Source organism: Canis aureus, chromosome 26 (genome assembly GCF_053574225.1).
Source record: "Canis aureus isolate CA01 chromosome 26, VMU_Caureus_v.1.0, whole genome shotgun sequence".
Lineage (NCBI taxonomy): Eukaryota > Metazoa > Chordata > Mammalia > Carnivora > Canidae > Canis > Canis aureus.
In genome coordinates, this window is record NC_135636.1 from 21,269,973 (window position 1) to 21,295,699 (window position 25,727).

Sequence of the window (25,727 nt, forward strand, 5' to 3'; positions counted from 1 at the left end):
TGGCAGCAGCTGGCCTCCACTGCTAAGAGGAAGCAACCAGCAACAGCCATTGTCTTTCCTCTTCCCTCTCTCTGCATCTCCCACTCTTTCAAATATTGAAGTGTAGTCAGTCAGGACTTTGTCAGATGGTCCCAAACAAATTATTTTTACAATGTAATTGCAAGTGATGTATCTGAATGAACTTTATGAATCAGAAAACTTAACACAACAGCAAGCACCACAGCATGCTATACAGAACACCACCACCGAAGGTACTTTTCCAGCTCTTTTATTCCTTTAATATCTTAACAAAAGATACCCCAAAAATTTAAAAACCTTTGAAAAATATACAGTTTCATATTATTTACATGGGAGTACAGGCTCCAATATCATACAAACATTGCTATGTTAGAAACAGTGGAAGATATAATATAATTCACTGCTTCCTGGATGGTGTAGGCTAATGGACATGGTTTTGTACTTCTACCACCTTGGTCGCTTGGTATCCTAGTACATAAACTATTAGGCACCTGAGAGTTTGGAAGACTACTGAACATGAACTTCAATACCTTCTGTTGTGATCTTAATTATTTTCAAAACTTACTGCATTTTCAATCTCTTTACAAGTTTACTTCATCCATAGCTAAGCTACCTTGTCATTATCCTAACTGATCAAATATTAACCAAATGAACTATTAATGTGTACACAGTTTAAATATCAAACATAAGATTATGTAGCCAAGTTGTGTAAGATAGATACTTAAACCCAAGAAATTCCCTAGTGCTTTGTAAGCAATCTAAACTCTGTTAAACAGAAGTGGCGACTCCAGTTTCCATGCTCTAGACTATGTTTTTAAAAAATGTATTAAAAAGTGACTGATGATAATTGGAATAATTGGTACCTTATAAATTAATCAAGAAACCTAAGATAAAAAACTCTAAATTATAGTTTTATTTGTATTTAAAAATACATTGGAAATTCTGCATATGCCCATGATCAAGCTTATTTTCAATGCACATTACTTAAATTTTGATGACATGGTTTGTTCTGACAAGTCCTTTTTCAAGCTGAACACCGAAATACGGAAACTCCTGTAGATTTCCACTTGCCCTGCCACCAATGATGTATATTGCTTCCTTGCTAATGATGATAGATGGCTTTCATCTCCCTTTTATCACCTGAACAGTTTTTCGACCATAATGATAGTAACTGTAAGCTGATGCAGCTGTGGTGAAAGCTGTAAAACACCTTTTATGGAAGAGAACAAAAATTTAGTTGTCAGGTCAAAAACACAGTAACCATGAGAATCACAAAAAATACATTTAGTAAGAACTATTTAATAAGCAACAACACTACGGGCGTAATTCTTTTAGCTATAGGAAGCTAAAGCTACTGCTTTTAAGATTTCATGTGAATTAGTCATGTCAAATAGAATCTAGTTAATGAGCCTGAAAAAGGTAATCCTAGCAATTGTCATTTTTACCCAGCCGTTATTCTAGGTGTCTTATGCCATCATCTTATTTTCACAACAACCTTCTCTTACCGAGCAGCATATGGATCCCCAGAGAACTTAGCTACAGGCCACAGAATCTTGTCTGAGCCTGGCATGGTTCCAACTCTAGAGCCCATGTGCTTTTTCCACTGCCCTATGCTGCTTAGGGTATTGGGCTAATACCCAGCAAAATTCGAATATCTGAGTCATCTTAAATAAAATCCAGTTTTTTGTTTGTTTTAATGATTTTCCCTTAAGTGAACTGCCAATTAACCAGATTCCCTTAGAAGTTCCATGGGTGATGTTCATCGCTTGCTGAGTACTCGTGGCCTAGGGGCTTACTTTCTATAGTGCACCCATGTCTGCTTCCACCAGCTGAGTGGGATGTCCCGGAGACTATTTTCGTTTGTTACCAAAGCTGTTTGTGCCAGTTTGATCATCTAAATCCACCTGAACCAATGAAACATACATGTAGGGAGAGTTGCTATTTCTGAGAACTAAGTGAGATATTTTGCAAATACTTTATAACAAGGTAAATTGCTAAAAACTACGGTCAACATAGGCAATGATTGTTGAAAGGTTGGAAAAATGGTAAAAATATAGAAAGTTTCTAGGTAAGATTGCTTTACAAATGTCTTAAGTTCTTATATCACTTTTAAGAAGCAGAAAACATCAGAGAGGTTGTACTATGGATATAGTTTAGTCAAGAATGAGAACACTCCCACGACAGATCAATACTTAAAGAAAAGGCATTAGTCCTCTATCAAAAGATGTAGAATGAATCAGAAAAAATGTACACATGTATTTTAGAAAATAAAATGTTTAGCATGTGTATCATCTTTAAAGCTTCTTTAGCTTAACTGACTTTGGTTAACTAACCATTTTCTGGCTCAGACTGCATCAAGCAAGGTTTTAGTTAAAGTATACTAAAACATAGTGCTTTGGTTTCAACGGGGCACATCTGGACTCCAAAAGTTTAAATTTGACACGATTTCAAGGTGATATATTTCAAAGCTGTAACTAAGGATAATAAAATAAAAATAAAACTACTTTCTCTAAGTTTCCCTCCCACCATGCCCCTCTGCCAATATGCTGGATGCACTTTCCCCTAACCTACTCTCCTACACCGGACTTTACTCAGGGCCAATCTTCACGTCAGTGGCCTACCCCAGTTTCTCCCTGTATATATACCCCAAATGGCACTTCTTCCTGAAGTTTTCCCTTCTCTCCCTACCTGGAAACAAGTATCCTCCCTCCCCCCAAACCCCAATACTTTATCCATACCTCTCATCACTTTTAATTTGCATGAAAGCTTCTGTAATTTCTATATCCCATGCTTGATAGTAAACTTCAGAAGAGTATCAGTCATAAAATATACCCCCCAGCTTTACCCAGTTAGTGCTCAATAAACACGGTAAGAACCAAGTTAATTCTAAAATTGTCACAATAAGACATTTTGTTGACATTCTCAGAGAGTAATTCTACATTTAGCTTACCAGAGTATCTGAAGATAAATGCTGTCAGCATAATTGAAAACTGGAGCTGCCAAAGAAGCTGCTACCAAGATTAACTGGACTGCTGTGTTTACCTAAAAAAAAAAAAAAAGGCATAAATGAGTGGTACCAAGGAGATCCTGTTGCAAGCTCAAGAGACAAGGGCACAGCCCACAATGCTGTAACATGACATAACCTCAGCGTGCTTGGTGTTGTAATATGTGAACTTCACTAACCGACTCACTCATCTGTCTACACAGGTGCCCTTTACAGTGAGGATAGGGGCATCTGTCAGAAAAAACTACTACCTTGAATTTCCATAGCAATTCAATAATGTTGCAAAGTTCTTTGCCTTTTTCAGTTTTCTGTTAAAATAGCCCTGTGAACATTGCAATAATAAAGTTACTGCTTCACAGATGAAAATGTAATGAGTTAAGTAACTTGCTTGTAGTTATAGCAGGCTATAGGACCTAACCCAGAACCTAGTTACCCAGCGCTTCATCTAGTGCTCCCTCACTTGCCTAAAGGTCAAACACTAGGGTATCAGTAATTTGAAATGCATCTATCTCTATGAGAGAGGCTCTGGAGGAAATGAGCATGTTTCCGTACCCTACAAGCCACAGAGGAGAACAGGAAGAACACAGAACCAAAAATGCATTGGAGACTGCCTACTCATCCTGAGAAGCGTACTGGGGAAGAGTGTGATAAGTATGAAGCAGTGGGAAATGTGCACAGAAGCATCTCTATCGTCCATTCTGCAACTAAAGACAAGGATTCCACTTCATCTTAAAAAATTAAATAATAAAACTGGAGAACTTCTTGCCCTTTTTGGGTCATTTTCTAAGCAGTGCTACACTCAAACTGTACTTGATACAAATATAAGTCACTTGAACCTCAAAAAAACAAACAAACCCATAAATGTAGGTAAAAGTCCACCCCAGGAAGTTTTAGGTATAATACTAATAACCCTTCTGTCTCAAAGATGATCTGGGTCCCTAACCTGTTAAAAACTTCTGTCACAAAGGATAGGGCAAAAGGATGATTAGAATGAACTTACCAAGGCTACTAGAAAAATAAACATGCTTTAAGGCATTAACTGTGTGTTCTCTGTATGCAAAGAGTGGCACAGGTGCTGTCCTGAAAAGGGCTCAGTAAGACTCGATGGAAAACTAAGAGTAGCAGCTGCTTATTAGTAAGTAAAACTTTGTCCTATCCTTTCCATGTAATAATTGTGAAAATGAAGAGCCTGATTTTATGGTGTTTACACCACAGAAAGGAGGGTAATGAAACTACAAAGGAGCCTCCATAATTTCTTTGTATCTCAATCAAGATGAGATTATAATTCCACTCCCTCCCCTTCCCTAAACGGTGACCTTAAGACCTCATGCAGAGACTTAACTATTCAGACCATCAAAGGCAAAACATAATGCATAGCTTAAAGACCCCAAAAGCTCAAAGGACAAAAGAACTGGGTTAATGACCTCACTATCTCCTACAGTCTCAGTGCATGAAATAGGTCTCATTTTCAGCTGCTCCAGACTAAGGTTTATATTCATTATAATAAACATTTACAAGGCAGTAACTTAAAAGCATGTGTGTGTCTCTTACCTTGCTGATGAAGGTTGGTTTTAACCTAGCAGTGGCATAGCAAGGATTGAAATACTTAGAAAGTGTTCGCTGGCAGAGGACAAAAAGATAAAGTTTATTCAATTTATCATTCAAGTTTAAAACAAACATTTTGTTATTATATGTAATAAATAGTGACTGAGTATTCACTGCATGCCTGGCTCTATGCTAGACAAGCCCTTTATCTGCACCTTCTTTTAATACCCTAAAGGAACAGTGTCTATATTCTTTTCAAATCATACACAGGTTACTGAAAACAGATTTTAATTTATAGATTACTCAATTCCTAGAAAAATCTAACACAGTAACTATCCTGAAGTGACCACATCCATTTTCTAAATAAACTCAATAAATCTCCCTTGTTATTTTCTTTCATAGACGAAAAAATGAAATGAATCAAATCCTGCTATTTTCACTGGACTGAGAAACTAAAGAGGAGGTTATTATGCTATCCCTAAATGCTCAAGTATCTGTAGAGCAATGAACTAATATGCAAACAAACCATTATGTGCTCATACAACTTTGATTTTAAAAACTAGTTCCAGACAGTCCACAGTAGAAGCTAAACCAGGCAGCAAAAGAGGCTTGGTTACATAACCACTCCTAACAGTTTGCTACTATGGATAGGGCAAGTTGGTCTGGGTTTTATGTGCTGTCAATTAAAAAGGTTTTGACTCATAAACATGCCTTTTCAAAACTGATCATTTATGTGTTCACTGAACAACTACCATTGTGGGTGATTTAAATAGCAAGATGAGAGTTATGTATGGTTTTTAAAAATTCTTGGAAAAAGGATAAAAAATAATGGCCATAAATTAGTCTCATAAAGTTAAACTCAAGATACAACAGAGTGGGTTTTTCTTTTAACATTAAGTTATAAGTAATAATAAAAGAATTTTATTTTTTAATTAATTTTTAAAAAGATTTTATTTATTCATGAGAGACATAGAGAGAGAGGCAGAGACACAGGCAGAGGGAGAAGCAGGCTCCATGCAAGAAGCCCTATGTGGGACTCTATCCCAGGACTCCAGGATCACACCCTGGGCCGAAGGCAGATGCTTAACTGCTGAGCCACCCAGGCATCCAAAGAATTTTTTTTTTTTTTTTTAAACAGACTCACCGGTGTTGGAAGAGTTCGATATCTGACGTAAAAAACAGCAGCAATCAACATTACATCTCTTGAAATTATCATATAAGTAAGTGGAACTGAAAATCAAATGTAAAATAATTTTGATTGGGATTTAGAAAATTACTGGTATTACATATACAATAAAGCCACATTCAGCCTTATCATGAACTGGTGTTTCACATAAGTAAAAATGTTTTAACAAAATACTTATTGATGTTTTAGGGTCCTTAGAGTGAACCACTGATTTTTATATTCATCTTTAACCTACCCTCTAAGTGAAAGACTATGGCTTTTCCTTTTTTTTAATTTAAATTCAATTTGCCAACCTATAGTATAACACCCAGTGCTCATCCCATCAAGTGCCCATCACCCAGTTACCCCATGCCCCCTAGATTATGGCTTTTAAAGTCTAAGCCTGCCTTTCAGAATGTCTATCCTCTTGCCTGCTTTCCTTCTTACCCATTTTTTTTTCTTACCCATGTTTTTAAGCTGTAGTTATTAGTATTATATTAGTGTCAGCTCAATTCAGCCACTATTTTCTCCTTTGTTACTCTTCAGCTTTGTGCATTTGGAAAAATGATCACCATGCTCACATGGAATGAATGAAACAGTAGGGATCAGAAAAGATAATGGAAGACTCTAATCATGCTGACTCAGGAGCTCTAATGGCTTCTATCTTCCAGACTATTTTACATGTAGTAAAATTTGCTATATGTAACACTTGTGAAGAAGCTGGACATTTTTATTGTCTGGCCAGTTCCTATCCAGGAAATTGCTATTTTTTTCTCCTACCCCATTCAATGAATTTTTTTTTAATACCTTTTTTTTTTTAATTTTATTTATGATAGTCACACACAGAGAGAGAGAGGCAGAGACACAGGCAGAGGGAGAAGCAGGCTCCATGCACCGGGAGCCCGACGTGGGATTCGATCCCGGGTCTCCAGGATCACGCCCTGGGCCAAAGGCAGGCGCTAAACCGCTGCGCCATCCGGGGATCCCGCCATTCAATGAATTTTAATTTAAAAAGAATTCAATCAGTTGATAGTTTTCTCATTATTCTTAAGATTCTATAGCTTGGGGGTGCCTGAGTGGCTCAGTTGGTTAAGCATCCAACTCTTGATTTTGGCTCAGGTCATGATCTCAGAGTCATGAGATCCAGGCCCTGAAGATTCTCTCTCTCCCTTTTCCCTCAGCTCCTCCTTACCTCCCCTAAAACATTCTATAGCATGGCCCCAAAGCCAGAGCAAGCAAAATATTTTATTTATTTTTTTAAAGATTTTATTTATTTACTCATGAGAGAGAGAGAGAGAGAGGCGCAGAGACACAGGCAGAGGGAGAAGCAGGCTCCATGCAGGGAGCCTGACGTGGGACTCGATCCTTGGTCTCCAGGATCACAACCCTGGGCTGAAGGTGGCACTAAACTGCTAGGCCACCTGGGCTGCCCAAATATTTTAGATTGATACCCAAAGAACCCCTGCTCCCTTGCTGAATAATAATGGGATGGCAGAGGTTCTGTTTCATTTCACATTCTCTACACTGTAGGAAGTCTTAAATATGAACATACATTACTTTTATTAGAAAAAATATTTCTTAAAAAAGAAAAAGGTCCTGACACTCAAATTGCTTCAAATTAAAAGAGGGTTATGTGTATCCCTTCCATAATACTTCCAAACAGCTCTTTTATGAATTACTTTTGAGATCATATTTATGATCCTCTCCAGTTCTGACATTCTATTCATTCTGCAACTTGAGTAGACTCTAATTACAGATTATAATTTAAATCTCTACTGGTTATGGCTATGATGTAAGTATAGATCGTTGGCCAATCCTTAATGACATGACTATCTGAAAGAGAAAATACTTATCTACCACTCAAGTCATGGCATTTGGAGCACACAAAAGACACAGCTGTCTGAGCCAAGTAACAAAACAAGTCAGCTATGATTTTTAGAAGCATTTTTGTGTCTGTAAAACAGACTTTTCTACAGCAATCATTAGCTAGCAAATTCTAACCATCAGATTTTAAGATGTAGCAAACTCATGCAAATTACATAGAGTAAGCCTGCTAAACATAACTCTAGAAGACAAAAAACACCTGTTAGTGTATTTAGTCACAGGGGAAAAGAGGCTAGGATTTAATCCTAAATAAGAAGTTTCTGCAAAAGAGATGAGGCAATTCAATAAACTACAAAGATTTGGGTTCTTCTTCTAACTAGCAACAACCCAAATTGCCATTTATTATCTGGCACTGTTTTAAGCATTTCATACATATGATTTAATCTATATATCAACTCCACAAAACAGGGACCATCATTACCCCCATTTTACAGATAAGGAAAACCAGCCTTAGGCAGATTATATAATCTGGCCAAGGTCACCAGTTAGTGAGTAGTACAGCCAATACTAGTACTAGCAAGTAGTACAGCAGTACAGTAGAGTAAGTAGTACATATAGCCAGAAACCTAGGAATAGAACCTAGGTCTAAGGAATTCATAGCCTATGCTCTGGTCAGTGTATGAGGCTTCAAACCAGCAGTGTGAACTGCGATTAGCATCTCTGGACTCAGCTTACCATCTGTAACAGTCTGGTGGTAGAAATAACTGTTAACAGAAATGAAGTGTTCTCCAAACTGACTGCCCACCACACAATCACTCTGGAAGAGCATCATAGAAGCACAGATGAAAGAAGCTACCTACCTGGAGGATTCGCATGCAGAGCCAGGCTAGGACCCTGCCTCACCAGGTGCTCTCTAAGGCCTCTGCCAACTGACAGTATTATATGCAGGTTCTTACTTTGGTCCTTTGGACAATTTTATTCAGTTCCCTGGCTTCTGCATCTTCTAACTATTCCTCCTTTCTCTCCAGCCTTCCCTTCCCTTTATTTCCAGGGCTAAAACAGTTTTCATTTTTGCCTATCAGAGTATGTCAGTGTGTTAGTGAGGGTAGAAGGGTGTAAAATGTGTCAAGGATTGCCCCAAGGTTTTCCTCCCTACTTGCTAATCCTATCTGAAATAGGTAATGTCTGCAACAAAGGAGTACATTACAGGCAAATTTTATTAGCATTCAAGGGAAATTAATAAGACAAAGTTACTTTTACATATTACAAGTGGTCATTATCAATATCATACATTACATTGAAAATAACAATAATTATTCCAGAAATCAATTCAAATCAGCAATAAGAATTTGCTATACAGTAAACCAAAAATAATACAAGATATAGAAAGGAACTGTAATTTAGTAAATATAGCAGAACAAACGCACATAAGTAAAAATTAACTTAGCTCACATCCAGACTGTTATAACAAATGAAATAAGTTATTTTCATCTTTATCTCTCCTCCCATAGAAAGAGCAAAGAGAAAAGCAGACTTGTTTATTATCCTAGCTGAGGAAGAAAGCACATTTCTTACTCTTGAAGACAACAAAGCTATCCAAATCAAGGTGGATGGAACTTTTACAAAAATGCAAGCAGTATAAAAATAAGATGCAAGACAGCATATATACCATCTCTTCCCCTAAAACCCTTCTAAAATGACAGTGAAGGAATGAAAAGAAAAAGTCACAAAGAGAATGGGAAGAGAACTCAAATTTCCCAGTTCTAAGTTTATTAGTAAGAGCTACTTTAATTCAAACTGATTAACAATATCATTAAAAGCCCAACAAATCCCAAGCAAGATAAATAAAAAAGAAACTCATACCAAGATATATCACTATGCAACTGTGGAAAACCCCAAAGACCAAGAGAAAATCTTTAAAGCAGCCAGAGTAAAAAAAACTTACCTTCAAAATAGAAATGGATTAGCAGTTGGCTTCTTATATACCAACAGAAATGAAAATTGAACAGTATATTAAATATGCTGAAATGACTACTAACCCAGACTTCTACACTCAATAAAAATATCCTTTAAGAACAAAGGGAAAATCAAAGAAAGACAAATACTGCCCAGTATCACCTATATGTGGAATATAAAAAATAAAATAAAATCTGAAATAGAAATGGCAAGTAAAAAAGTGGTTGCCAGAGTGGCAAGTAAAAAAGTGGTTGCCAGATAAATAGGGAGAGGTTGATAAAAGGGTGCAAACTTTCACTTTTAAGATGAATAAAGTCCGAGGATCTAATGTATAATATGGTGACTAGAGTTGATTTCACTGTATTGTATTAACTGAAATCTGCTAGGAGACTGGAACTTAAATATTCTCACACATACAAAAGAATAAAATGTTCTCATATACACAAAAGAATAAAGGTAAAATAAAAATATTTTCAGAGACACAAAAGACAGGAATGTACCTACCACCAGCTGACCAATATTAAAGAGATTTCTAGAGATAGACTTTAGACAAAAGGAAAATGATCCTAGATGGAAGGTCTGAGATACACCAAACAATGTAAGCCAGAAAAAAAGTAAATATGAAGATACATCTAAATGAACACTGGAAAAACAGTATCATGTGAGTTTAAGAAGTATATAAAAGTAAAGTACGGCAACAATAACCTAAGTTGAGAAAAGAATAAATGGAGGTAAAGCAGGGGCCCATGGTGCAGATTCATTAACACTGAATTTTGATAAGGATGAATGATATAATTTTGAGAATAACTAAGTGGAAACAGTATATAACACTGCCAACTGGCACACAGGGAAAACAAGTATAATGATAAAATCTATATAGATGTAGAAATACACATATGAGCCAAATGAAACACAGAAAATGGAAGACTGCTACACAAACATTAGTAATCACAGTAAACGTTAATGGATTAAATGTTCTAGTTGAAAGAAAATATTTTTAGACTGGATAAAGAGAACCCATCTATCTTTATGCTATTTACAAGAAATATCTAAAATATAAAAATATGGAGAAGTTGAAAGTGATTTATCTATCAGGCAAACACTGACCACAAGTAAGCTAGTGCAGTTCTAGCAATATTCAACAAGACTTTAAGGCAATAATCATTACTGAAGATATGGAGGGCCACACTTCATAATAAAGCATTCAATTTACCAAGAAGACAAAGAAATCTAATTCGTATGCACTTAACAGCATGACTTCAAAAGACACAAAGCAAAAATGAGACACAAAGAAAAATAATGGAAAACTACACAGGTAGGAACTAGTGAGAAACTAACCTACTCTCTCTCTCAGTAACTGAACAAGTAGACCAAACAGAAGTCAGTAAAGATTTAAATGTCAGGATTTAAAATTTGATCAAATGAATAAATATATAAATAACATCATGCCCAACTACCACATACACCGTCATTTGAAGCACATGTAAAATGTTTATAAAATGATTGTATACTGGGCCAAAGGGCTAAAAGCAGAGCATGTTCTTTGGATATAAGGTAATTATGCTTGAAATTAATAATAAAAAGATACCTAGAAAAGTCCACAAATTAACTTTTATTAACCCCCTTAAGTCAAAGAAAGAATTACAATGAAAATAGATTCTTTTGAACTCAATAATGGCAACGGCATATTTTACCAACATATGAGATGCAGTGAAAGGAATACTTAAGACAAAATGTACAGCCCTAAATGCCAGCTTTAGAAAAGCTTAAAGGAATGAGTTAAATATTCATCTACAGCTGTGCCGTTCAATAAAACAGCCACTACCCACATGGGAAGATAAAGCACCTGAAATGTGGCTGGTCTGAATGAGAGGTGTTGTAAGTGAAAACTAGACACTGGCTTTTGAGTTCATAGTATGAAGAAAAATTCACTAATTTTTTATGGTTTACACAATGAAATGATATTTTTGATCTAGAAGGTTAAGTGTTATTAAAAGTATATTTACCTGTTCCCTTTTGTTTTTAATAGGCTACTAGAAAATTTTAAGTTATATATTTGGCTCCCATTATATTTCTACTAAACAAATGCAATCTAAAGAAGTTGGAAAAAGAACAGCAAGGGAAACCTGAAGAAAAGAGCAATATTTAACAAAGTAGTAAGCATATCAGAAAAAGTTGGTTCTTTGAAAAGATTCATAACTGACACATTTCTATTAAGACAATTCAAGGGAAAAAAACAAAGAAAGGACAAACTAATAATCAGGATGAAGAGGGGAACACTACTACATATCCTGCAGATATCAGAAAGTTAATGTGGATACCATAAAGAGTTGCTAGTAAATCTTTATAAACGTAGTTGTAATGGACAAGTTCTTAGAAAAACACTGTAACTTACCAAATAGACAAAAGATGAACCAGAAAATCTGAATCATCCTATAACAAAAAAATAGGCATCACCTATTTGAAAACTCTTTCCTAAACTCCAGTCCTCAGTGCTTCAATAAGTTCTACCAAACATTTAAAGTCTTTCCTAAACTCCAGTCCTCAGTGCTTCAATAAGTTCTACCAAACATTTAAAGAAGGAATACTGCATTTCACACAAATATTTCCCAAGAATGGGGGAAAAAAAGACTTCCTAACTCTTATGAGGTTAATATATATTTGATAATAAAACCTAAAGTATACCTGTTGGATATTCAGAGAAAAAAAATCCAGGCCCATCTTGTAAATATTGAAACAAAATCTTCAACAAAATAGTAGAAACCAAATTTAGCAATATTTTGGTAATCTGTCATTACCAAATTGGATTTACACCAGGAATTTCACACTGTTTTAACATTAGAAAAATCAATAACATAATTCACCACACATTAACAGCTCAAAATGAATAAACAGGACTCTCATAATACATGAAGAAAAAAATTTGATAAAATTTAATATCTACTACTAATTAAAACGCCTAGCAAACTCCAAATAGAAGTGAACTTCTGTATCCTAAAAAAAGGATATCTATATAACCCTACAGGAAACATTTAACAGTGAAATGTTGATAACTTTCCTTTTGAAACTGGAAACAAAACAGACACCATTCCTATTCAACACTATAGTGTGCAGTATAGAAAAGGAAAAGAAAACAATTGAAAAAGAAGAAATATACTATTAATTACAGATATTATATAATTGAGGATGTAGAAAATCCAAGAGAATTTATATTTATATTAGAGTAAGAGTTTAACAAGTTTTGCTAGACACAAAAATCAACATCAGAAATAGAAAGGATTTTTATCCTATCAACAACAGGCAGTTATTACAAAATGAAATAGTAAAGCATCAAAATTAACAAGCAACACAGAATAAAACTAATAAATTGGTTTCCACCTCTCCAAAGAAAACATTCTAAGATTTTATTTATTTATTTTTTAAATAGTTTTTTGGTTTTTTTTTTTTTTTTAAGATTTTATTTATTTATTCATAGAGAGGCAGAGACACAGACAGAGGGAGAAGCAGGCTCCATGCAGGGAGCCGACGTGGGACTGGATCCTGGGTCTCCAGGATCACACCCCGGGCTGCAGGCGGCGCCAAACCGCTGTGCCACCGGAGATGCCCTACATTCTGACATTTTAAAAAGACTAAATAGAGTAGATATGTCATGTCTGTGAACTGGAAGATCAATACTGTATAGATATCAATTCTTTCAAGTAGAACTATAAACTCAATACAATCCCAATTAAAATTCCAACAGGCTTTTTTGGGGAATTTGAAAAGCTGATTCTAAAATTGACAAACAGGGGCGCCTGGCAGTCTCAGTTGGTAGAGCATGGAGCTCTTGATCTCAGGGTCCTGAGTTTGAGCCCCATGTTAGGTGCAGAGATTGCTGAAATAAACTTAAAATATGTTATTTTAAAAAAATAAAGTTTATACACAAAATGGAAACAGCTAAGAATATCAAAGATGGAAGAATTTATTCTACTAGATATCAAGACTTTTAGCAAAGCAGTAATAATTACAATGGTACTAGTGCAAAAGTAGACAACTCAATGGGGAACAACTAAGACAACCCAGAAATGAACCCATGTATATATGGACATTGCAGTGAGTTTATAAAGTACAGATTTTTCAATAAAAAATGCTGGGATAGGGGTGCTTGGGTGGCTCAGTCATTAAAGCATCCAATTCTTGGTTTCCACTCAGGTGGTGATCTCAGGGTTGTGGGACTGAGCCCTGAATCAGGCTTCACACTCAGCACAGAAGCTCCTTGTTCCTCTCCCTCTGCCCTTCCAGCTGCTTGCTTTTTCTCTCTTGAATAAATAAATAAAATCTTTTAAAAAAAAAAAAAAAAGTGCTGGGATAATCTGGTACCCACAGAAATAGCTAGAAAATTTTTAGGAAAGATAATTTTTTTCTAAAATATCAACTAGAAAAATGTAAACAACAAAAGAAATTCTGAAAACTTTCCAATACAAAACATGATCACATATAAAGGAAAAGGTACCAGAATGGCATGAGACATCTCAACAGCAAAATGGAATTTGGAAGTCTATAGGACAGGGTCTTCAAAAATCCTGAGTAAAAATGATCTGCAATCGAAAATTACATCCAATTCAAATCTCAATCAAGTATGGAGGTAGAATAAACACATTTTAAGTGTCTTTAGAATAAAGACATTGTGGACTCTAAAACTCTGGCTGCCACGCTGCATCCTTGCACAGGAAACTAGATCGCACTCCACCAAAAGGAAGCCATGGGAGCTTAGAAAAATAGACCCAACACAGAAGAGAGACGACAGAAATTTCCAGAATAATAGCAAAAGAAAATTCTCAGCTTGCAAAGCAACCTACACCAATTATTTAGGTAAATCTCACAGCAATAGTATCTATTATACTAAAACCTGGATACAGTTTCTTTGTTCAAAAGGGAAATGTCTGACCAACCTTTGCATAATAATGTAACAAAATACAAAATAACTCAAAAAACTGGAGGCAGGAAAGTATATACACACACATACAAGATCATTTGGATTTTGAATAATGTCAACAGAATGCTCTTTAGGTTCCTTTCTCCCCCCAACAAATTATATTAGAATGAGAGTACCCCTGCCCCTTCAACACCCCCAACCATATACACACCAAAATTCTGACTTTCAAAGGAAAGAAACATTAACCCAATTTTTAAATTTAGTATGGGAATTTAAAAGCCTAAAAGTAAACGAGAAAAAGAACCTGTAGACTGAGGAGACTAGACTGAAACCCCATTACACTTCTTCCTATCAAATGACAATAATAACATGCTATTGAAAGACCATGTGGCAGCATTTGCTTTATTCTCGGATTCTATTTCTAATACTTGGAAATTAACAGGTTAATCTAAACAAAGGGAGAAAAACTGAGAAATACAGCTTAAGTATAAAATGAACCACCAGAAAAGTACATGCAAAATACAAAGCAGAAGATCGTAAAATTTTGTTAAGAGTATTCAGATAATGTACAAACTGTATCTATGATTTGAAATTGTGTAATAATTTCTAAGTAAAACTAGTGATGTAGAATTTTATAAACATTTTCAGGATTTCAGAACTCTCATTTTTTATGATGAAACTATACTTAATAAGTAATAGATTTAAGAAAACTTTAAATTGCTTTCAAAAAGCCAGGCACTAAGAATATAAACTTATGGTTTCAAAAAGTTCTAAACTAATATGAATTGGTAATGTGAAATAATATTTGCTTAAATTTAAACAATCTAAGAAAACAGATTCTACTAATAAAACAAGGACACAAATTCTAAAGTAAAATAACAGCTTGACAAGCAAAACAGTTCAATAGTTTAAAATTAGGGAAACAGTTTAAAGTTGAAAAATATACTTTTGGAACAAAAATTAAACATCTCTCAATCAAGAGAAATCCTAAACTGACTAATGTCATTCTTCGCTATGCTATTTAAAAGTACGCATGATGGCGTTCTTACCTGGAATAAGATCTGCATAGGTCAAGCTAACATATAAGATACTGATAAGTATTTTATCAGCAAGTGGATCAAGAGCACTTCCCAAAGCTGATTTTTGATTGGCCCAGTTTCGAGCAATAAATCCATCCAACTGAAAATAGAAGTTTTTTTTAATAAATGTCATAATAGGTACAAAGTAGATATTTTGAAGGTTAATAGATACCAGGATAACAACTCTGTTTTAAAATGTTAATAAAACCTCTTCTATTTCTTACCCCCAAATCTTCTCATTCTTTTACTGGTATATGTTTAGTTTTCAAATTGCCAAATAGTCTATAAATAATTTCACTTTTCTACAGTACTTTTCTTTCTCAAGGCCTCCCGGTATTTCTTTTCTTTTCATAAGGCCTCTTTGTGGGTTGAACCCAAACACAAATTTAGAGATTTAAGGAACCCAAAAAAATCCCACTGAAAGCATGGCTGACATGGATTAGGAGCATGGATTAGGAGCCCCTCCTTGGGCTATTTCACTACAGCCAAAATGGCTGCTTTTGCTCACGAGGCCTACCTTTTAACTGTTAGACTTTGGTTTTTACTCCTACCTACTTTTCTAAGATATGACCCAATACTCTAAGTTTTCACTATTACTATTTTTCTTTTTTGTTTAGTCCAACTGTTAATTCCATGTCTGACTGTACGTGAATAAAAAACTCAATCCTCAGGGGGCAGCTAGGTGGCTCAATCAGCTAAGTATCTAGCTCTTGGTTTTGGCTCAGGTAATCATCTCGTGGGTCATGAGAGTAAGCCACATTCAGAGGCTCCACATTCAGTTCCAGGCTCACTGAGGAACCTGCCTGAGATTCTCTCCCTCTGCCCCTCCCCTCACAGGCATGTGCGCATTTTCTCGCTCCTTTAAAATAAATAAATAAATAAATAAATAAATAAATAAATAAATAAATCTCTTAAAAACAAAAAAATCAGTCTTCTGTACCTGGCCTACTTAAAAATTTTGATACGCAAATTGCTTACTCACTATTCCTGGAAATAAATTATATCTCAAAGCAGAGGTCACACATGGTTACCAATGGGCCAATTGGGGCCTGGCAGTAGCTTTTTGTTTAACCCACCCAGAGCTTTTAAAAATGTAAATTAGTTGCCAATATTTAAATAGTCACAGTCTTACCACAAAAATCCAGATCTCTAGCTTCACTTGAGAAATGGAAAGAGCCAATCACCTGGGGCCACAAGATGAATTGAAACCAAGTATCTATCACCTATTCCCATTAAATAAGGGGGGTTATTTTCTGGCTTTCCAAGTCTCTACTTGACTTTTATTCATTTTATTTAACTTCAAGCTTTAACAAATGTTTGAATTTTCTAGTCCTATTTCCAAGGAGAAAGTAACTTAGACATAATTAAACATGTGCATTTTAAAGGATAAATAAGTCCTCTATATCCTAAGTATTGTAGTGAGTTAGAGATAGCAGTACTACAGAACCATATCGTAAGTATTGTAGTGAGTTAGAGATAGTAGTACTAAAGAACTATGGTTAAGAACTTGCTCTTTGGCAGCAGAACATAACTGGTTCAAGTCCTGGCTCAACCATTTACTATATGACCTTGGGGAAATTATTTGGCCTAAGCATCCCTTTCCTCATCTGTATAGCCCACCTCAAAGGGTTGATTGTCTTCAGGACATAATGGGATTAATACTTCTTTAGTACTTAGTAAATCCTCAAGAGCACTTAACTAGCTATTACTACAGCAACAGAAAGAACCTACTTTCTTATAAATATACATGTAACAATGTCTAACAGAAAGTACCTGGAACTTGGTTGGCATCAGGGCCTTAGTAGATCCAGGTTTCAGTTCAGTTTTTGATCTCAAAGAACGTCAACACCTTCCACTTTTTTACTAGCACTCCCATCTGGATCTCCCTGTTCCTCTACCTACATTAGATTCCAAGGTCATCAACATCACTGCTCCTTTGCAAATATCTGTAACTCCCTTACTTCACTCTTCATCCACCCTGCTTACACACAGCTATCCATGTACTTAACTCCAGGCCTGCACCTAATCAACTGACCAGTGCTCAAGAATACTTAAGTGGGTGTCTCACTTCCAATTCAAGACTATAAATCTCCCATGGGCACTCAGCACTGCCTGGCAATCCCACATCTGCTTGTTTACCTTCTCTTTTCACACTGTCTGTTCTCACTTCAAGCCTACTCCTCCTTCATTCCCAAAGCCTCTCACTCTTATGATCCTATCTATACTTTCCTGGAAAAACAGAAACAAGATTGTCAGCACTGTTCCCACCCACAAGTCCACCGCCTACCTGCTGCATCCATACACATTCTCTGCCTTTCCCTGATTCATGATCGTAGGCCCTCTCACCTTCTGTGATTTGCCTCTCTTCTCCCCCATGTCTCCTGCATCAAGCTCCTCCTTTCTATTTGATCATTTAGTTAACCAGTTAATTAACAACAAAAATTTCCCCAGGATATATAGCTTTAAAAACTAGCCTTCCTTGACCCTACTTCCCTATATCCCTACAAAGCAAAGCTTTTTCAAAACAGTATCTTTGAAATCTATAATTGTCATTATACCTCACGTTTGTTGCCAACCACTCTGATTGTCTCTACTCCTCAAGAGGGTTCTCATCAAGATCACCAATGAATTCTACACTTTTAGCATACCTTACCTCAACACAATTGAAGCAATGACTTCACTTAACTTCTGGGACACCTGATGGCCTAATTTTCTTCCTTTCTCACCAGCTGTTCTCAGTGTCCTTTACTGGCTCCTTTACTTTTGCTCCACTTAACTGCTCATTTCTCTGACTCTGTCTCTTCTGTAACCCGGCCTGACTTCACCCAGACTTGACCATCCACAGCTGATAACTCTCACATTTATCTGTAACCCTGACTTCTTCCAACTCCAAACTACTACTACCCAACTAATACCTCTCTCTGTCGACAGGCACAACAACGCTTGGTACTTTTTAACTCTGTCCTACAGAGTGTTGTTCATCACAAAACTGTTACCTTCATTCACCAGTTGTTAAAAAATAAAAATAACAGCCTATCAGACATAATTCCCTCACTACACATTAACAATCCATTGACAAATCAACTCTATCTTCAAAACATATCCCAAATTCATTCACTTCTCCCCAAACTCCCACCCCAGTCCAAGCTACTATCATTGCCACTCCCCTATGTAACTGTAAGCTCCTTAACTGGCCTCTCTGCTTCCACTCTTGCCTTCCTACAACTTCTTTCCCATTTACAACATAAATCAGGCCTGGTCATTCCCCTGCTTAAACCCTCCATGACTCCAGCCATCTGCCCAGTGGGCAATCTAGAGGCATCAAAACCTCCATGAAGTAAATGTGAAATACAGTGCCAAATAACTTAGGTTTTCACATACACTGCCACACGGATTTTGAAAAATGTAAATGAGGCCTGAGTTTGGTGAATATTGCAGTCTCCTGTGGCAGCTTAAAAAAGGTACAAACAAAAGAAGAGCAAATCCAGTAACAAAAAGATCTTGTTACATTAAAAAAAAAAAAAATCCATTATCAATACAATGGCCTTTGACAGACCTGGAGTGTGTCTGAGTGGAGGCCTTCAGGCTTCATGAAGAGATAAAAGGAGGAACCAAAAAAAAGAAAGACTGTGAAAATGGGGAGAAATAGTAACAAACAGAAGCTAAACTCTGGAAAAAGAAGTGGGAACTATTTTGAGAGATTATTTTTAAAGCATATTTGGAAATGCTATATAATAATGCAAATGTCCTCCTCTGTTTACCCTGCAAATTCTTCACTATTTCTATATTGCTCACCAATGCTAATGGGAGAGTGGAATTTTGTTTCTGTGAACCTCAAAGGGAATAGCTGACATTACAGATACTGTACAACTGTAATTTACAGAAACTTAATCTTCATTCTCACTAAATAAGTATCACAAGCAATACTTTTAAAACATAAATCAGTTTGAAGAGGCACCAAATCATTATTGCCTGTCTGAGTGCTCACATGGATCTCAGACCAGTCTTGTATGAGGATATAATGTATTTATTTCTACAATTTAACTTTGCCCTGATTTTAAATTTTTCTTCCTTATTTTCACCAGTTTCCTTTACTGGGTTTTTGTAGGACATGTAATTTTAAAAACCATTTCAAATCCCTTATGCAACAAGGTGGGTGATAAATACAAGTAATGTCATACATACTGATGGCTGGTTAGCCCCAAAAGCCTATTTCACACGTATTTTGTCCTCTGCTATAAAATTATTTTCCAAGTTCTAATTTGATATAACCTGAATAAATACTTCCCTTTCTCAAAACTGACAAAGTGGTATAAAGGGGTTCTTTTTTCATTTTCCATCTACTGGGAGAGTAGAAGGAAGGATGCCTAAGGCCTGACCCAGGACAGGACCTTCTGCTAGGCACTCAGAGGGGTGCAGAGGCGGGATCAGAAACCAAATCCTGTGTGTGCCTATAGCCTCCTACCAGCATAAACCTGAGTAGAGCTCTGACTTCTACAAGCTCCGTGGTCACAGGTGACCCACTGTTTCCCCCTCCACCAGTAAAACTAAGTGTTGTTACAGATCAGAGTATTTCTATCACAATAAGTAGAAAAATAGTCTCACAACGTTTCTCCTTTATTTCTATTCCTAAAGCAAACACTTGGCTCCCTGGGAATTTCTAAAGGCAAATTTTCTTTTACAAAAAAGTTAAAAACCAAAAATAAAAAGCAGCCCCTCCTATGCCTCCCAACAACTTTCACCTCCTTCCTTAGATCACTTAAAAAATTGGAGTCCCACACAGATGCTAAAGACAAGTCTTTATACAAAGTACTAGGTTAAATTTATCTTGAGGATTTCCTTCTAGGAAAAAACAGACTAAGTCTCTGCCATTTCAGTGTACCAGAGACCCTGGGATTTGAAAAGAAAGCAAAACGGGGCGGGGCGGGGGGGGGGGGGGAGTACATTTACAACTTACCAAATCAGTTAGACCAGCTAAAGCAAAAACTCCTAGTGCAATATTAAAATCCTCTTCAATAATCAAATAGCCCAAAACTGGGGCCAAGCCAATTCTCGTCATTGACAACATATTTGGGATTGTCCATGGGTTTTCATACTGAAACACAAAGACAACAAAATTTATATTAAATGGTAACTTATTAGAAAAATACATCAACTTAGGAGTCAGAAGCTACATAAACTTTAAATTTAGTACTCTGAGTTTTAAAATCCACTGTTTACAGACCATAGCTCTAAAACTGTCCAGAATACAAAAGATGAAGATATGTCATATGTCCACAAACTAAAGTATCTGCTATATATATAGACAGTATATACAGTGTGTGTGTGTGTATACGGGGGTGGGGTGGGGAGAGACACATATATAGAGAACAGAGTATATGTACATGTTTCCCAAAAAGAGAAAAGAACAAAGATGTATTATTTACAATATAGGTCAAGGCATTAATATAGGACTTTATGATTAGAATTCAAACTTTATAACACTCTGCTTTTAAAAATGTAACTTCAAGATCTTATACTTCAAGTAGACAGTCTAGATGGAAATGTCAGAAAAAAAAACAAGGCAAATTATCAACCCCAGGCATTTTGGCTTAAAACATTTATTGCAAATAACCTCCCTCTCTCCTCGGCACATACCCATTAAAAGAAGGCTAAATGCTATATACAGTGTATGGACATTTGAAGAGGAAAAATAATTTAATTCCATAATCTCATGGCTAAATGGATAACTGGTGGAAGAAAATGGAGCTAGAAATAGGGATTGAGAGCCTTAGGAAATAAAGAGAAATGTAAATCTGTTCCCAATAGCCATGAAAATGAAATGTTAAGATTCCCACCTAAAATCTGAGGGTTTTAGGATTCCTTGAAACTTCATTTGGAGCCAAGCTGTTTGAAGTTGGCACTAACAAAAGGGCTCTTTGGCAGCTACTATGAAAAACGTTACTTCCTTGCCAAACAAAATCTGTTTCATGAGGATATTTCAATTTTAAAAAAACCTCGCCCTAGTGGAGCTAGGATACCCTGCCCAACAGGATACAGAAATAATTACAAGAAAATGTCTCCCTAAAGCCTGGACTTTTTCTCCACTGGTGAAGGCTGCCAACCCATGGGACTATCTCCTCACAAGACTAACCCTACTCTTAATCACTAATCAATTAAAAAAAAAAAAAATCAGCGTCGAGGTTCAAGTTAAGTGACAGTTTCTATTTCTAAAGAAATCTTTTAAAATTCCATGAACCATCCCATAAGAAAAAGCAGTTCTCTATAGATACTAAATTTGTGTGTATAAACAAACTGGCAAGAAACATTCAGCTTAGTTTTGGAGGTTACTGTTGAGGTCAGATGCCAGAATACTGCCACGGAAAGCTACAGGAAAACTTCACATTCTGCGGGAAACAATCACTAAACAAGAAGCAGCACAAACTTCTACTCAGGGACCCTGTATTGAAAGTAGGCCACCTTATGTAATTAAATGGTAACATTCTTGGAACGCGTTCCAAATTGAAGTTCAAAGGCCAGAGTGTCTCAGAATCCAGAGAAAAAGAGAAGTTTGTTTACCATAACGTGGTACAGAGCTAGTCAAACACTGATCCAGTGTTGCAGCAACTTGGAAGAAAAACACATAGTTCGTGACTGAGAAACACGAATCACAAAGCAAAAGGTCAGGAGAGAGCCCCCCGATGAATGTCAGAAATATCCATAGGGCAAAATTAAAAGACACGGTGCAAACAGCCAGATCGCTTCATCTGGTGAACTAATCGACAGAACTATAATGTTGTCGGAACCGTGAAAGAAAGTTCTTTTTAGCTCCACATAAAATACTTTAAAGCACCTCATTAATTTCTAATCATTAAATTTGTAAAAGTTTCTACATTAAAATTAAGAGAGCTAATCTCAGATTACCCAACCAGATAACCTGTGGCATACTCGACCAACTACTGCCGTTCTGGGAAGGTCTTCACCCACGATATGGCAACCTCAAAGCATCCAGCATTCAAACCCTGACATGCTTTAGCTATTAGTGGAGCTGAGACCCCTGCCAGGATGTGGCCACCTCAACCCATGCTGTACAACTGATGAAAGCGGTCCAAGGGCCCACTGAAGACCTAACAATTGAAGATGTAATAATTGCATGAGTCCTGCTAACATGACATCAAAACCTCTCCCACATTCATGCTCCGGGGTCTTCTGCTCGGGCAGTACTTCAACAGGTAAGTGGAGAAATATTTTGTTCTATTACCTCAAGAGGAGAGTTGTAATCTTTTTCTATAATTAGAGATTAAAGAATTAGTAGTAGGACTTATTCAAGTATCCTTCATCTTACATAAGGTTAACAAAGGTCAAATGACAGTCAATACACAAGCCAAGAGGCTTGTCTCCTTTTCTAGAAATTCTTACTGACTTGTCCTAAACGTTGAGGAATGGCTTCAGAGAATCAAAAACACACTTAATAAGACAAGCGAAGGCTATTTTTACCAATGCAATAACCAGAGGCCGGTCCAGCTAAAGGTGCGGACGGAAAGGGGAGTCAGGGGAGGAGGGATTCTAACCCGACCGCCGAGGCTGACGGTGGCCTCCTTTGGCACCCCTGAAATTCATCCCAGGGCTTCTCTTCAGGGCACGGCCGACAGGTTCTGGAACCGAAACGTCCGACTTGGGCCGGTCAGACCGCGTTATTCGCGTCCGAGTCCGATCCCCCCGCGGGGGCCCGCGCGCCCACCCGGGGATGCCCCTCCGCGCCTCCCCGGTACCTACCAAGCTGGCGGCGCTCGCCTGGCCCCATCGGCCGCCCCGGGCCTCGGCGGCGGCGTCCCCTCGCGCCACGGGCCGGGGGGCCGCCTTCCCCGCGCCGGAGCAGTGGCCCCGTGGGCCGACGCCAGGCAGCCGCAGGCCGAGCGCGGCCGGGCGCAGCCACCAGCGCTCCGCCAGGCAGCCCCGGCAGCCCGGCCCCGAGCGCAGCACGGCCCCGCGGGCGCGCCCCTTGCCCGGCCGCGCCCCCGGCGCCCAGGCCGCGCTGCGAAGGAGCCCCCACGAGCCGCGCGCCACGCGTGAAGCCAGCATGGCCCTGCCGCCGCGCCGCGAGGACACAGGCGGCGAGCGCTCAGCAGCCTGGGGCGCCGGCGAGCCCCCGCTCCGCAGAGTCCCCGCAGCGTCGGAGAAGCTCGGGAGCCTCCATGGCAGTTTTCAAACCCCAGCACGCCTCGCTTATACAGGTGGCCGGCAGCCGCCAAGGACCGACGGCTTCGCGACGCTTTTGCGACACCGTCGGCGCTGGACTTCCCGGCGCCCCCGGCGGTCGCGGGAGCGCGTGCCGTTAGGCGCCTTGGGGTGCGCCGGGAGCCGCGGGTCGGCGGCGGCGTGGGCGTCTCTCGGCTCGCGGGGGTGAGCTGAGGTCGGTGCGGGCTAGCAGGGCGGGGACTAGCAGGGCGGGGCGGCGGCGCGGCCCCATGTGGCTCGGGCCTCAGGCTGAAGCCCTCCTGCAGAACCGCCCCCTCCGAGGTGTGGGGGGCGCCCCGGGGCCCTCGTGGGACGTTAAATATTAGTGAGGTCGTTAATACAGGCTCCCTGCCCTTTTGCCTCTTCTGGACGTTTCGTAAGCCAAAGACGGGTATTTGGAGATGCCAGTAGTGGCGATTACGGATTGTGTGCCAGGAAAGTGCTTCGTACAGCTAGATTCTAGTGCACTCTCCCATTTAATCCTCCCAGCAACTCCAAAATAGGTTCCTTTTTATTACCTTTACTTTAAAAAAAAAAATTTTGTTTATTCATAAGAGACAGAGGAGAGAGGCAGAGATCTAGGCAGAGGGAGAAGCAGGCTCGCTGGGGGAGCCGGATGCGGGGCTCCATCCCAGGACCCGGGGAGCAAGACCGGAGCGGAGAGCCACCCGGCTGCCCTATTACCTTTACTTTCACAGATAAGGAAATTGAGGCTTAGAGAGGTTAAGAAACTTGCTTCTGAGAGGAATATGCAGAATAACTAAGAATCAGTTCGTTGTTGACTGATTAGTATCATTATACATTAATACTGCAATTATATATTAATTACTGATGTATTATTATGCATTAACATCGCAGTGTTGCAGAACTGTTTTCTTAATTGAGTTCTGTGTCAAACTGGATTTGAATGGTTTTTGCGGCCTCGCCACCATCCCAACCCCCCCCCACCCCCCCCACCCCCCCACCCCCGTCTGTGATGACAGACCCACCTTAAACTCTTAGTTCAGGAGAGGAAAAGACCAACTGAATTTGAGAATCATTGTAGATCTGAGTATTTATCAAAAGAAATCTTTAATTACTCATGCATATGCTGAAATACCGACATTGAAACTTAGACTTTTTGTACCAGCAATGTAAAAAGATTAATTTTTTTTAATCATCTCGAAACCAAATATCTACAGTTCTCATACACAGACATCGGATAATCCTGTCAAGTGAGAGAGAATAGGCAGTATTTCAGCCTCTCCTTTGCTTTCCACTCACTGAATTGCCTTTATTCACTCTTTCCACTTCTTCCCAATTTAAAACAGTTTCTCATTGTTTCTTGGGATTTTTCTTCTCTCTGCTCCACAGATGTTCTTGCTGCATCTGCCTGTAGTAGTTGGTATAACACGATCTTTTCTCTTATTGTGGTAATCATTTGCCAATATATACTTGTTTCAAATCATCAAGTTAAATATACACAATGATGTATGTCAATCATAGCTCAAAGCTGGAAAAATTTTAATAAAATATAGCAAACTAATATATATATATTTTTAAAAAGCCACCTTTACTATGGACTACTGATATTACAGCTAATTATAAAGTAGGACGGTAAAGTATCTGGCATTTTGGCCTAAAAGACAATGACAGCTTAATACATACAACTGGAAAGTAGGGGTGCTTGGCTGACTTAGTGGAGTGTGTGACTCTTGATCTTGGGGTTGTGAGTTTGAGCCCCATATTGGGTGTAGAGATTGCTTAAAAATCTTTTAAAAATAAACAAAAAATAATGAGTAACAGTGCTTCTAGCAATGCATTTCCCTAACATTTTCAGACAGGAGAATATCCAAATATTAGTCCAATTTCATTTTCTAGAACGTGACAGGTGTCAATAAATGAACAGGATAATCTGGGATGAAGGATGGAGAAAATGCAGAAACCCAGGAAAATAATTACAGATATAAGATATTAGGTACATATAGTAAATAAAGAGTATAACTATATTTCCTAACATTGTTT

The 25,727-nt window shown here is 38.0% G+C and overlaps 2 protein-coding genes across 23 annotated transcripts in view; one reads left to right on the forward strand and one right to left on the reverse strand.

Annotated features, from left to right (window-relative positions):
• Positions 1-252: 252 nt before the first annotated feature.
• CRLS1 (cardiolipin synthase 1) lies at positions 253-23,751 on the reverse strand. 5 transcript variants are annotated; one of them, XM_077872267.1, is made up of 7 exons: positions 23,262-23,751; positions 20,464-20,601; positions 15,477-15,606; positions 5,712-5,797; positions 4,574-4,642; positions 2,969-3,060; positions 253-1,228 (listed from the first exon to the last, which is right to left on the reverse strand). In XM_077872267.1, exons 1-7 carry the CDS (start codon positions 23,565-23,567, stop codon positions 1,141-1,143), a joined length of 909 nt encoding a protein of 302 aa, XP_077728393.1. In that variant the 5' UTR covers positions 23,568-23,751; the 3' UTR covers positions 253-1,140. The 5 variants fall into 5 exon arrangements, with proteins under 5 accessions (XP_077728393.1, XP_077728395.1, XP_077728394.1 ...); XM_077872269.1 differs by lacking the exon at positions 23,262-23,751 and adding an exon at positions 22,434-22,591; XM_077872268.1 differs by lacking the exon at positions 23,262-23,751 and adding an exon at positions 22,423-22,589.
• LOC144297990 (uncharacterized) overlaps positions 23,520-25,727 on the forward strand; it is a 107,633-nt gene continuing 105,425 nt past the window's right edge. For 11 of the 18 annotated variants that reach the window (XM_077872283.1, XM_077872275.1, XM_077872278.1 and 8 more), the window contains exon 1: positions 23,551-23,888. In XM_077872283.1, the coding sequence (XP_077728409.1) occupies positions 23,566-23,888 (323 nt within the window). In that variant the 5' untranslated portion in view covers positions 23,551-23,565. Of the gene's footprint in view, positions 24,006-25,727 lie in introns of all 18 variants that reach the window. The other 7 variants (XM_077872286.1, XM_077872288.1, XM_077872285.1 and 4 more) reach the window with 2 other exon arrangements.

What these genes read in the sequence shown, in the direction of transcription:
- CRLS1 (XM_077872267.1), bottom strand. Translation starts at nt 23,567, where the DNA reads ATGCTGGCTTCACGCGTGGCGCGCGGCTCGTGGGGGCTCCTTCGCAGC. An exon ending in CTATGCAGATCTTATTCCAG is followed by an intron (nt 5,798 to 15,476) that starts GTAAGAACGCCA and finishes TTTGATTTTCAG; the next exon opens with TTCCACTTACTTATATGATA. An exon ending in ATTTATCTTCAGATACTCTG is followed by an intron (nt 1,229 to 2,968) that starts GTAAGCTAAATG and finishes CTTCCATAAAAG; the next exon opens with GTGTTTTACAGCTTTCACCA.